The sequence below is a fragment of the Physella acuta genome, unplaced genomic scaffold (genome assembly GCF_028476545.2).
Source record: "Physella acuta isolate Inbredline_101_S28 unplaced genomic scaffold, ASM2847654v3 ptg000364l, whole genome shotgun sequence".
NCBI classification, from domain to species: Eukaryota; Metazoa; Mollusca; class Gastropoda; family Physidae; genus Physella; species Physella acuta.
Window position 1 is genome coordinate 140,409 of NW_026731883.1, and position 13,320 is coordinate 153,728.

At 32.5% G+C, this 13,320-nt stretch overlaps 1 protein-coding gene across 1 annotated transcript in view; it reads right to left on the reverse strand.

Annotated features, from left to right (window-relative positions):
• Nucleotides 1-1,121: 1,121 nt before the first annotated feature.
• LOC131941537 (uncharacterized) overlaps nucleotides 1,122-13,320 on the reverse strand; it is a 38,254-nt gene continuing 26,055 nt past the window's right edge. Inside the window, exons 37-55 of the mRNA XM_059300814.1 lie at nucleotides 9,713-10,318; nucleotides 9,378-9,520; nucleotides 8,927-9,098; nucleotides 8,548-8,665; nucleotides 7,846-8,093; nucleotides 7,015-7,146; nucleotides 6,455-6,565; nucleotides 5,948-6,061; nucleotides 5,676-5,763; nucleotides 5,400-5,517; nucleotides 5,084-5,220; nucleotides 4,629-4,780; nucleotides 4,195-4,343; nucleotides 3,956-4,031; nucleotides 3,627-3,808; nucleotides 3,382-3,470; nucleotides 2,481-2,533; nucleotides 2,029-2,181; nucleotides 1,122-1,197 (exon numbers count right to left, since the gene is read on the reverse strand). Of these exons, the coding sequence (XP_059156797.1) occupies nucleotides 1,135-1,197; nucleotides 2,029-2,181; nucleotides 2,481-2,533; nucleotides 3,382-3,470; nucleotides 3,627-3,808; nucleotides 3,956-4,031; nucleotides 4,195-4,343; nucleotides 4,629-4,780; nucleotides 5,084-5,220; nucleotides 5,400-5,517; nucleotides 5,676-5,763; nucleotides 5,948-6,061; nucleotides 6,455-6,565; nucleotides 7,015-7,146; nucleotides 7,846-8,093; nucleotides 8,548-8,665; nucleotides 8,927-9,098; nucleotides 9,378-9,520; nucleotides 9,713-10,318 (2,904 nt within the window). The 3' untranslated portion in view covers nucleotides 1,122-1,134. The remainder of the gene's footprint in view (nucleotides 1,198-2,028; nucleotides 2,182-2,480; nucleotides 2,534-3,381; nucleotides 3,471-3,626; nucleotides 3,809-3,955; nucleotides 4,032-4,194; nucleotides 4,344-4,628; nucleotides 4,781-5,083; nucleotides 5,221-5,399; nucleotides 5,518-5,675; nucleotides 5,764-5,947; nucleotides 6,062-6,454; nucleotides 6,566-7,014; nucleotides 7,147-7,845; nucleotides 8,094-8,547; nucleotides 8,666-8,926; nucleotides 9,099-9,377; nucleotides 9,521-9,712; nucleotides 10,319-13,320) is intronic.

Sequence of the window (13,320 nt, forward strand, 5' to 3'; positions counted from 1 at the left end):
ATAAAGCAAGTAGCCTACAAAAGCTTTAAAAAAAGGACATTTTATAAGAAAAAAAACATAATATTAATTTATTTTGCCAGAAAAAATTTTAAGGCTACGCACTGCTGTAGAAGCTAACACTTCAAGTGTGATATTTGAAAGCATTTGTCCACATTCAAACTTTTTAAAAACTTCCTGGCATCATCAACAAAATTGTAAACTCAGACAATATTTTGTATACCCAGAACTTGGCAAATAAATTGTAAACTTATACAATACTTTGTATACTCAGAACTTGACAAATAAATTGTAAACTCATACAAAACTTTGTATACTCAGAACTTGACAAATAAATTGTAAACTCATACAAAACTTTGTATACTCAGAACTTGACAAATAAATTGTAAACTCATACAAAACTTTGTATACTCAGAACTTGACAAATAAATTGGAAACTGAAAGTCTTGATAGCTAGGGACAGCCACTCATCTAGGAGAGACAACTCAATGGCATATAAGGCACATAACAAGTTGACACATAATATACTTAATTGTGTTTGAGCCTGGTAGCAATCTCTTCTGACAATAAAACTACAAACGAAGATGAAGAAGAAGGGCTCTATTATGAACAGATTTTTTTTCCAAAGGGCTAGTAAATAATTTTTTTATTCAATCCACTAAAATTAACATTGATTGTAAAAATATTTGTAAGAAATAAACTCCTGTATTCAAGATAATACCAAATGGTACCAATGAACTTTGACTGCCAGAAGTATTGCTAGCGTCATGATAAGTGTTTTGGTAAATGTAAGGGCCAAAGATGAAGTCATGATTTAGGGTCTTGGTTTAGAAATAGTTTAGATAGTGAGAGTAACAAAACATAATAGCATTAAAGTCATGATTTAGGGTCTTGGTTTAGATAGTGAGAGTAACAAAACATATTAGCATTAAATATGTACTGTTGACAATAAGCCCCTATTAAAGCAGTATTAGCTTTGTTAAAATTTAGTATCAGACACATGTTGTATGTACTTGACAGGTGACATGACAGGGTGTACAGCTCCATAACATTACAGGAACGTGTAGCGCCATGACATATGTCACATGAGATAACGGTTAGAAGTAACATCAGTCACATTTTTAACTTTAACTGCTTTTAGCTCCAGGTGACTGTAAATGTTCTCAACAAATCCACATCCAGACCAGTAATATTTAACACCTGAAGGAAAATAATCCAGGTAAATGTTTACGTTTTTGGTAATGTGAGACAAATAAGTATGTATGTAACCACTTGTATTTTAAATTAAGCTTAACACACTTTTCATGAGAAGCAAGTATTAATTTATTGTAGTCTCATGTTTTAACTTTATTATTTACTTCAAGGTTATGTAAATTTTTAAAATTTGTAGTCAATAATAGAAAATTTTCAAGATTAGTTCTATTAGTTCAAATTATTAAATATAGTTTAATTAGAAGCTTAACCTATATGTGCAATAATTTATGTATCAATTCTATCATCATATTATCAAACACTTGGCTAGAAAAATGTGGGTGTGTGGTGGTGGGGGGGGGGGGGGTGAGTCATTAGTTGAAATGAATATTGAACATTTTTTTTTTCAAAGTAGGGGACGGAGTGGTCTAGCGGTGGAGAGCTGGACTACTAACCAGTGTCTCAAGTTTGAATCTGGGTTCAATTCAGTAGACTGTCCCTGAGTCCACCCAACTCTGATGGGTACCTAACTCATGTTAGGGAAAGTAAAATCGGCTGGGCATACTGCTGACCACACTATCTCTGCATATGCCAAGGTCACAGAAACAAGTGAACTCTACTTCACTTGCCCCATAGACCGTCAGGTTTGAAAGGGAACTTTACTTACTTACTTCTTTTCAAAGTACAAAAATCAAAATTAAAATCAATCAATAGGCTTTTAAAATATGTGTTGCAATTATGATATATCATAAATGATTTTTGTTTTTAAATTACTAGGTGATTAAAATAAAGGAACATATGATTAGTGTGTTAAATATTTTAATAACCTAATGCACCAACCTTAGAGTCTGAGTTGTAAGAAAATGTAGCAGAGTTTCCATTGACTGAAACAGCAGATGGAGCTTGAGAGACACCATAGACAACAACATCACTCATCTTTACACCTTGTGGTGGGTTATAGCTTGCCTGAGCTACTCGACTCATTAGAGTGTTCTGGCAAAAGAGAAATAATTTTTAAAAATTTAAAGTTTGTTATTTTATGTTAGGTTGCTGAAGAGTAGATATGAAGTTATGTTGTTAAAATCAAATCTTAACAACCAGCAATCTGAATTTAAACTCCACAGTATAAAAATTAAAAGTAGGATTGATCATTAAATTTGTGTCAGATAGTCAAGAATCATCAACATTACTAATAGGATAACAAATTGTCCCCTTTTTATAGTTTATGTAACAAAAAAATTTCATCCAATATCCCACTTTTTAATGCATTCAAAATTTTGGTCTCAGCTTACCTTGTTATTCATATAGAAATAAATCTGTGAGAACTTCCTGGCTGATATACTGTCTGTATAAAAACAAGTTAATTAAAAAGTCTAGTGACATTTAAGCGCAATTTCCTTATGTTATCTAAAAATAGCTCTGTCGTAGCGTAAATCAAGAGCAGGGTTAGTAAAACCATTGATTAAAATACATGTTTTATTTACAATAGAGTTACATGACTAAAAACCATTGCGCGCCTAGCTACTGAACGTGATGACGCAGCCATTGAACGTGATGGCGCAGCTATTGAACGTAATGACGCGTGTGGTGTGGTTGGATAAAAATGCCTACTAATTCGGTCCAAATTTTAATTAATTCAAAAAAAATTTTGTGACCGAACGAAAGGATATTTTTGAAAACTTTCTTCGGCAATATTGTTCTAAATTATGGCAGGAATCGATTGGTACATGTTTCAAGTCGCTAAGTGGTCTGGTTGCCGAGATATGGGCCAAAAACTGCATTTTTTCGAGGTTTTTTGGCTTTTCCGGGAAATCCATGAAAGAAACCCGGAATTTATATGGCCTATGTTCATCCTCGTAACTTGCTTAACATAATTGCTTTTGGAACTAGTCCTCGATATTGCTTCGTTGAGGAGGAGATATGACTTAAAGCTGCAGACACACATTCATACATTCATCCATCCATCCATTCATCCATCCAGAAATGACGGGTTAATAAACGCAATTCTCCAGAATGGAAATTGCGCTAAAAATTTATATAAATATTTATTGATTTATTGTATAAACAAAATACCATGGTTTCTTCTTAAAACAAAATAATTTCTTTTCTTCTGATGTTTAAGAAATTTAATACAGAGTAAAATATTTATCACAAACAGTTATGAAATCTCTGCCAGAGAGGTTGAGAACTTACCCAGACTTTCCCCATCATCCCAAAACAGTTCACCAGTGGCACCATTAGTGTCATTCAGTGCGACAAGAATTTTGAACTTTTGCTGTCGTCTAGTGAAAGTAAATAATTATTTTTAAAATCAAACATTAGTTCAAAATAAAGTCATAGAAGCTTTTGTTTAAATAAAAGTAACTGTATATAGTAGCTAAACACATTTTTGAACAAAGTGAAGACAAACATCCCATCTATTTATAGATTAAACTTACGCAACATCAGTACGCTCAGTGGCAGGTAGCAGCGGTATAATAGAGCCACCACGTAATAAAACGTTGATGTGATCAAGCGTAGCATTAAGTTGGATGTATGTTCCTCTTGCTGTGATGGGGGTACCAACATAAAAATCATACCAACTGTCATTTGGAATGTAGGCAGTCACTGTGGTTTGTTTCTGAATATTTTTTTTTTTTTAATTTTTTATGATTAATAGAAAGCTTTATTGAGGCATCTCATTACACACTTAATTTTATTGAAATATTTTTCTAACATATTTTTGACAAATAGATTAGTAGTGTGTTAAATTGTTTTAAATACCTACATCAAACAAGACTGGTATGACCATAAGTGAATCACTCCACATAAACTGGCGGTCAATGGTTTCTACACCTTTGTACCTTAAAGAATAGGGCGCCGTAACAACTTAATCAGTAATAGCTAGTAAATTAATTATGTAATTTAAAATATTGCTTAAATCTTGTATCAACTGTAATTTATTAAATAACAAAGTATTGAGTACTCTAGAGTGTGAGTTTAGAATCTCTAAGAATGATATCTCACAAGTAAAACAGAGGTCTTATGACGGGGAGTCCTTCAGAGTGGGCTTTAAACATGGCAGTGTAGAGCACAGCCAGGAGAGTGTAACGCAGTTTGAGAGCATCACGAATGTAAGTTCTGTAGGGATCATCAAATGTACCAGGATCTTGTGCCTACAAAAAGGGGTAAATAATTAGTAACTAGTGTTTCAACTAAACTAAAAAGAGACTTTTTACATTATTGATACAAAATAGATATAATAAGTAACTTAATTGTAATTAGCATTTATAGGTATTACTTAAGAATACAAGTCAACAGCTAATAAAAGATTCTCCTTGTTTGCAACTGATGTTGTTATAATTTTTAAAAAACTATATTAACAAACAGAGGATGCATAATTCTTTATGAAGTTGTACTGTTTGTTTAGAGATTTAAAAAAAAAACCCATGAGAACGCACTGGGGATGTAATGTCTGCATGATTCCTCATGAAAGTGTAGAAAACCCCAAGCTGGTGCCAGCGAGTACACAGCTCTGGTGTAGTGACACCCCCAAAGCCACAAATGTCAGCACCAATGAAAGAAATTCCAAACAAGTTAAAGTTCAGGATACCTGGGGAAAAATGTTCGGCGTCTTTTAAAGAAATGGTTTCCATGGTTATTTTAGAATATTTTAAATCTCTATAAAACAAAAGAAAATATATGAATAATATTGCTAGCTTTTAATTTAATGTTATGATAATACTTAAACGTTACTGTTAGCTCCTAGTTTTATGTTATACTATTATTGTTATAAAAGTGGTTGTAAAACTTATTTTAAAGGGATTTAAAGTAAAACACAAATTGTGTTTAATTAAAGATTTTTATGAAAGCCTACATTAACTTATCAGATAGTTACAAAGCCTTTTTGACTAGCCTGGAATGGAGTAATACAGATCTTCAAAATCTGACTTGTTATCTCCTAGCCAATGCCCAGTGTATCTGCCACTTCCAGCATAGCTGGAGCGTGTTATAAGTGGTGACCTTTTGTTAGGTAGTAGTGTCGTCAGGACCCTGTTATATTACATACTTTATTTAAATATTTTGTGTTGTAATAATAGCATTGGAATAAAGACAAATTATAGTTTCATCAAATTAACACTATTTATTTACTAATTGTTTTTACTTGTGATAAAAGAAGACAAATATATTCACAAAATAAATCATTAAAATAACACAAAAGCAAGACGTACTGTCTGGTGATGTTGGCCTGTGACCAGCCATACATATTGTGTAGATTATAATGTGTTGACACAGCATGCTTAGCAGATGGGCAAATAGTTTTAGACATCAGACTTCCACCATCTATAGCTATTTCACACAATAATAAAATGTAGAGTTAGTTTAACAAGTAAATTATTGAAATCATATAATTTCACATAACACTTAATCTGTTTTATTTCTTAACTTAAAAATCAAGTAGATACAATACAATGCAAAACAATGAAAATAAAATGCCACACACTTACTTTCAGGAAGAAAAGGGGGATTATCCAATGAAGAATTTGTGCAACCTTTTGTAGACCCACCAACAAAACTGGAAGGCTCATTCATATCCTATTAAAATTAGTGTTTTAGACACATTAACTAAGATGTATGAAGAAAAAAGCATTCTATACAAAAATGTTTGTAAAAATAATAGACCGAGACTGTTTTTGCAATAGATTTTTATAGAAATTGATAAAAGGTGTGTTATTACCAAAATAATTGTTTTTTTAAATAGGGTGACATCATTACTTACAATCCATAGTCCGTCATATGGAAGTATGGCATGAAACTCACTGGCTTGTTTATACCAATATTGGAAGGCATTGGGGTGAAAAAAATCTGGGAATGCTGTTTTGCCTGGCCAAACCTTTAATTAAGATAATTTAAGAAGTTAGTAAAAGTAGGGATTAAAAATAAAGAATAAATACATCACACTTACACTTAATGTGGATATTCAAACTTTAAAAAAAATAGAGATAATAGTTATTTAATACTAATAATCCAATATTTTTAGAAGCAACAGTAATTTTATTATCAACCTGTATAATTTTTAAATGATTAGAATATAATTAAATGAATTATTTTGAATTGTGACATATCCCAAACTTATGTTTGTCATAGACATCATCACTGACAGGTGCCTATCACTACAGCCAAATCTTTGTCATCATGACATCATGCTCTAACAGCAAGTCTATCCTGGCCATCATTGAAACTCAGTTTACACCCACAAGCAAAGTCTGTCTTATAACACACTTACAGCTCCAATCAGAATGTCCCCACTGGCATCTTTTACAAACACATCCATCTGTTTACCATCATCAAAAGGTGGGTAAGTACCTGGTGCCTGCTCACTAGATATGGCTGGGTCCTGAAAAAAAAATTATCCTAAATATCAAATAATATTCAGTTATGATGTTATAAGATTCATCAGTCCACAAAGGCTGGACATTCACATCTTATTTCATTGACTTTTGTTGTAGTAAGTCAATTAGTCTAACAACATAATGGACGTTTTAAAAAAGCATTTATAACTGACTTTTTAAAAATAATTTTCTAAGCTAATAATAGCCATAGATCAATAAAATTTGCTTTATTTCTTTTTTAATTTCAACTCAATGAAAAAAGTAAGAATTTTCTTAAATGATAGCTGGATTCTTTTTTAAAGTAGGCCTACAACAGGACAAATAATTCAGATATAGAACAGATCTGTGACTTAGGCCATTTTAACCACTTATAAAACAGCTTTTAAAGCCCAGCTAAATCTACTGCCCTCTAGCGGAGGAGACAAGGCACAAAGGTCATGTGTAAACCACTTACTGCCATTATGACATATCTCTGTTGATTGTCGTGAAGGTCTTGAACAATGCTGGGTAGAGAAGAGAAATTAGATTTGTCGTATGTCCAGTCCTTGTACCCATCCATGTACTCAATATCTGTCCACTGGACATCCTAGGGTAGTTAGTGAGGCATTAGTAGTCAGAAATTTTAAAAAAAGATAATTTTAAGTTGAGTGTAGCTAATTTGTACAGCTAACTCTTATCATTATAGGTTTGCAACTGTGGGTTTAATTTTTGTTACTGTGTGGTCAATAACTAGTGTTAATGCATTCATTAGGACTTGACTACCTGATTGTAAATTGGGATAACATGGTGGATGAGTATTCAGTGATCACATAAAGCATGGGCAGATAACTGTGAAAATTCTATTTCCCCTGCCATTTAGTTAAAAAGCTCTCCCAAGACACGGCATGTGACACATACTAGATCTAAGTAGTATTTGTGTTTCCATGGAAGAATAAGTTTATTGTTGTCCAATTATGATATTTTTTAAAAATGTAGTTGTTAGTTTTTTAAAACAGCAAATATTTTAGGATTTAGGTCTTTGAGTCAAATCTTTGTATCAATAAAAAAAATTAAAATATGTATGAATAATGGACATTTAAAGGGTAAAAAGTTTACAAAAAAAGAGGATAAAAGCTATTGTGAAAGACAAATGAAAATGCACACTCGAGCAAAAATAGGAGTAATATTATTTTCATTATTACATACTTAAATTTAAATATTTTTATCCAAGATCTATTTTGTGTTCAAACATCATTTGTCATTCAGGTCTGTCCCACTTGTAAAACTGCAGGCCTACTACACTCACATAAGGCATTGAAAAATTCCTGTTTCTGTGTATCACATTCCAAAGCCCACTGTCATTATAGTATCCCCACTTACACAAGTGGTAGCCAAGAGCCCAAAATGGTGGGAAATAAGTTCGGCCTACAATTTCTGTAAACTGGGCTGCCACAGTCAGGGGCTTGGGTCCCAGTACAATGAAGAAATCGAGAATCCCACCCAGCATACGGTAGGTGACAGCACCTGAGCTCCTGTAAGGCTGTAATGCCAATTCTGAAAATTAAGTACTGCTATTATTTGTATTTTAAATTTACACATAATGCTGCTCTATTAAAAATTTTAATTTACATATTGAAAATTGGGCAGCAGATTTAGTATACTTAACCTCAATGAAAATCTATGAATAGTTTCAAAAAATGTGTGAACTATATGCAGATTTAAAGTAATATCCACTTTTTCTTTTGTTAAAATCAGAATGTCTTTTTAATTAAGATCTCAGTTAAAAATTCAAAGTATTTTTTTGAAACATTGTTAAATATATTCCACTTTACATAAAATCAATTTTTTTATGATGTTTGAAAAGAATCTTTTTTTTTTAACTTCATTCAAGTTTTTGTTGATTTCTAGATCTAGTTTTATATGAATTTCATCTCACTCTAGGCTTTAACATTACTGAGAATCTACAGCTATGCCAGCTGATCTAGTTTTTGAGTGAGGCTGTACTAACCTCCAGCATTGCTGTTGAGCAGAAAAACACCATGGCTATCACTGGGTCCAGGTGTGGAATCATTTGAGGGCTCCAGGTTAAGGAAAAAAGGATGAGTCCCATAGCCATTGTTATCAACCTAGATTCATAAAAACATTTTTTTTAAATTAATAAAGTCAAAATGAAATGTTAAAATAATTGAATGCATGTTTATCTTTAGACTCTGATAGCATTTTCCACTCTAATCTACTCCACCACATTACCTACTAAACACAATTTGCTATTTAAATCTAAAAGCATTTAGTACCACATCAATATTTGTTGTATACTGTTTTATAGAAGAAAAAACCGATTGAATGGTGAAAAGAGTCTAACTTTTTATAAAACTATAACTAGTTACCCTGGGGGAAGAATCTCTGTTCCAAAACACCAGTCTTTTCCAATAGGACAAATCTTGAACAAAAGTGCTGCGATGTTCTCCTATACCATACAGATATTTGGTGGACAGCTTGGTAGCAATTTGTAAGTACTGGTCAGAGAAGATCAAAGGGGCTGTATCTGTGGTGTCAAATCTATGATGAAGAACAGAAATTTAGTTTACAATGTGTTTGATGTATAGCTGAGTAATGAAATTTTTTAGAAATTTAAAAATCTTGTATGCCACAATGTGCCTATCTAAAAATAAATATTGCTTTTCCAGGTTATCCTACATTAAATTTTATGTCTAGGTAAACCTATAAGTTGGTTTGGAATTGTTTTGTTACTGTATCAAAATATGTTCATCAGAAGTTGAGAATAGTAAAAAGACTTTTACTTAATCAAAAAATCAAAACAGAGTTCTGTAGACTTACATTGTGGCTCCAGTTTCTACTCTTGTCACCTTGATGTTGAAAGGTGCTTTTTGTACAGACACATCATAGAGTGGATTCCTAATGCTAGAGCCAGATGGTACTAGCAGTGGCACCTCGTAACGGGCATTGTTTGGGTCGTAAAACTGAGGGGATAACAAGCAATGCAATCTTTTATTAAAGCCCTTAAAACCTTCACTCCTATAGGTTGAATGTAGCATAAAGAGTTGGTAAGATAAAGTAAAAAAGATTAATTATAACAAGTCTAGGTGTAATTATATAGTGAAATAATGTAGATAAAATTAATGAATTTGTATTTTAGATGAAAATTGCCTGACCTTTATTCTTAGTCTGGTATCAGTTTGATACTCTACTTTAAGCTTGAGAGTTTTGACATCAGTTGAGAAAAATGTGTTGGTAGTTCTAACTAGAGTAGCATCAATGCCATTGGATGTTATCAGCACCTCTGTAGCATTGTATCCATTGTAGTTTGTTGGGAAAAAACAGAAGGGCGCGGAGTATGGAAATGAAGACATCTTCCAGCAACAACCTCTGCTGATGCAGCCCTCCTCCGTAGTGCCATATTTTTCAGGCCAGCAATCAAATCTATTGTTTTCTTCTGTAGTACATTGGTTTTCTTCAACCTTTGGTGTTTTCACAGCTTTTGATAACACTGAGTATAAGACTAATGCCACTAAACCCATCAAGCATACTACTAGTAACCATCCTACTATCATAAATAGTTTGGCTAAAGATTTTCTACATTTTGAATCATTTTTATGATGCTTGTCAATGCTTAATTTGTATAACGCACTCTCAATATTGTCATATTTGACTTCTGGCTTCTGGTAATATGCATCATGTAAGTGCTTCCAATGTGTTGGCTCTCTGGTAAATTTATGTTTTATGTAACTTATAGAATCCATTTGAAGAAGAATGGAGACCTACACAGATATTAAATATTAAGCAATTAGATTTAAATCTAGAATCATTTGCAACAACAAAAAATGAAACGATATGCTTTAGAAATTCTCACATATTTCATTATTTGCACCAAAAATTATTTAAAATAAAGCCTAAATAATAAATAAGTAAGTATGTAAGCCCTATTTATTTATTATCAATATATTTGAATATATGTATTATGTATACATTAAAAAAAATTAATTTCCCTTTTTAAACCTGATGCCACAGAGCAAGTGAAGTAGAGTTCACATATTTCTAGTATATATATATATATATATATATATATATATATATATATATATATAGATCTAGAAATATATTAATATAAAGTAATAAACTATTAGTATATAGTATATAGTATATGTAATATATAAATATTATATTAATATATTTACATAGGCCCTACTGGCATTAAAAATATTTAAATATTTATATATCAATGTAACTAAATACTAGGCCCTAACTGAATAATACTTAATACATAATACTATATCTATATATTATATAGGCCTACTATACTATACTAACCAAGAATACCACTTGCTGTAACTGTAATCATCTACTTTTACTTTGCTAAATATTGGCCATATTATAAAAAATCTAGGCCTCTCTAATCCATCTAAAAAGCAGTCAGTCAAGCATAGAGAGTTAGAGTAGTCTTTAAGTGTGTATGTGTGTGTCACTTTAAAAAAACTGCTGTTGTTTAGAGTAGGCTGTGTAGTCTGCTACAGGCTACGAAGGTGTGTGTGAGAGGGGTAGGGGGTGAGAAGTTATTTAGGACGGTTTTTTTTTTTTAGTAAAATAGACTAAATCATGAGTACATTTTAGATAATGATAATGACAATAATAATGTCACGTAGGCCTAAAGGCATAGATCTATTATTATATTAATATTATTTGTAGTCTAGAGTTGGCCTATATATATATATAATATATATATTATATACACTATATACTATAGGCCTATATATAATTATTATTAATTATATATCTTACATTTATTATATGTATACTTTCGCTAAGCACTACAACTACTGTCACATGTTTATTTGTTGATCATAAATATTAAGTAGCAAACTAATTATATTTAATGTATAAATCTAATGTATAAAAATAAAGCTTTTCAGCTGAAGACCAGGTTATTTAAAAATTATTCCGAATCCATTCTAATCCTGGTTTTCCTTGATTGCATAGTTGGGAAATCAAGGGAGGGTATTAGACTTTTCTTAAGGCAAGTAAAAAACAAGTTAATAAAAAAATCTAGTGACAATTTAAGCGCAATTTCCTTATGTTATCCATAACAATTTTTAATTTTTTGTGATATTTTTTTGCGCTAAAAACCTACACGATGCTCAGTTTAAATTAAAAATATCATCCTAGGCCTACACGATGCTCAGTTTAAAAATTCTTAATTAATTTTTTGTGACCGAACGAAAGGATATTTTTGAAAACTTCCTTCGGCAATATTGTTCTAAATTATGGCAGGAATCTATTGGTAAATGTTTCAAGTCGCTAAGTGGTCTGTTTGCCGAGATGTGGGCCAAAAACTGCATTTTTTCGAGGTTTTTTGGCTTTTCCGGGAAATCCAGGAATGAATTCCGGGAATTTTTTTGGCCCACAATCATCCTCGGAACTTGCTTAACATATTCATTTTCTTATTTTTTTAGTGAATTGAGAAGCTTTTTATAAACTTTATATAATAGTATTATATATCTCGATCTATATCTAGATCAGGGGTCTCCAAACTACGGCCCGCGGGCCGGATGCGGCCCGCGAGGTCCTCTCATCCGGCCCGCGGAGATCTTTTTGTCCACGTTAAAAACGTTTGTTGGTGATGGCTGAGGAACTTTGCCCAGAAAAATCAAAGACATGCCTGGAAGAAACTGGCCCCCGAACCGAAATTTTATAGTTAATGCGGCCCTCGGACTGAAAAGTTTGGAGACCCCTGATCTAGATCAGTGGTTCTTAAAAAAAATTCTGGAGTTACCAAACCTCACTAGCGTCATAAACCCCTTCACCGAACCCTTCTTAATTAATTTAACAGGCAAATAAAAAAATATTTTTTTCCAATTCAAAATACAGGTTGATCTAGATCTATATACTGGAGCACAAAATAAAACGAACCTGGGTAAAAATATGTTTTCTATATAAATTCCATCTTGTTCGGGGGGGGGGGGGGGAAGAGACGAGATGGCTGGAGGTAATTCTGTTAGCCCATTCTTCTGGGAATCCCCTTTTAGCTCTCATGATGGCTTCTGATTTTAGTCCACACTGGGTATTTGATTTCCCCGGTAACTACCATATATAGAAACAAAGTATATATATATAAATATATATATATATATATATGTTTGTACCGGCTTACATAGGCCTATAATTTAAACATGTCGCATACGCGTACATGTGTGCGCATAATCTTTAATCACGGCAAGCTTAATAGTATTTATGTTTATCTATAGTCTGTTAATAATTCAGTTGGATGTAGCAGTTTTTTCTCTATAGTTAGCGCGGTTACGTCATGATGTCACCCACACCCTCTTGTAATAATTGTCAAGTTGTACTTGAAAGACTATTTAACTTTAAATAATCATTAAAGGAACTGGCAGAAAGCATTTTTCTTCTGTACATTTTGCAATTTTTTTTACCATGGTGTCACTCTCCTAAATGGTATCATCCGGTGCTGCCCCACCCCGCTGCACTTTTGTAGTAGGCATTCATGTACCCACCACCCGTCGCCACCCGGAGAGGCACTCGATGGAAGATTGGCTACTCCAGTCGCGTGTTCAACCATTAAAATATTATTTTCACCCAAAAACAAAAGCATAATAATGAATATTTACTTGAATTGTCCATCTCCTTGGGGCTCAGGGAAATTTGCTCTTAGTTTAGCTGGTGCAAGACAATGTATAAATATTAAAAAATGTACCTACAAATGATTAACAGCACTACACATTTTACCTACCAAACAAGGAAAGTGAAG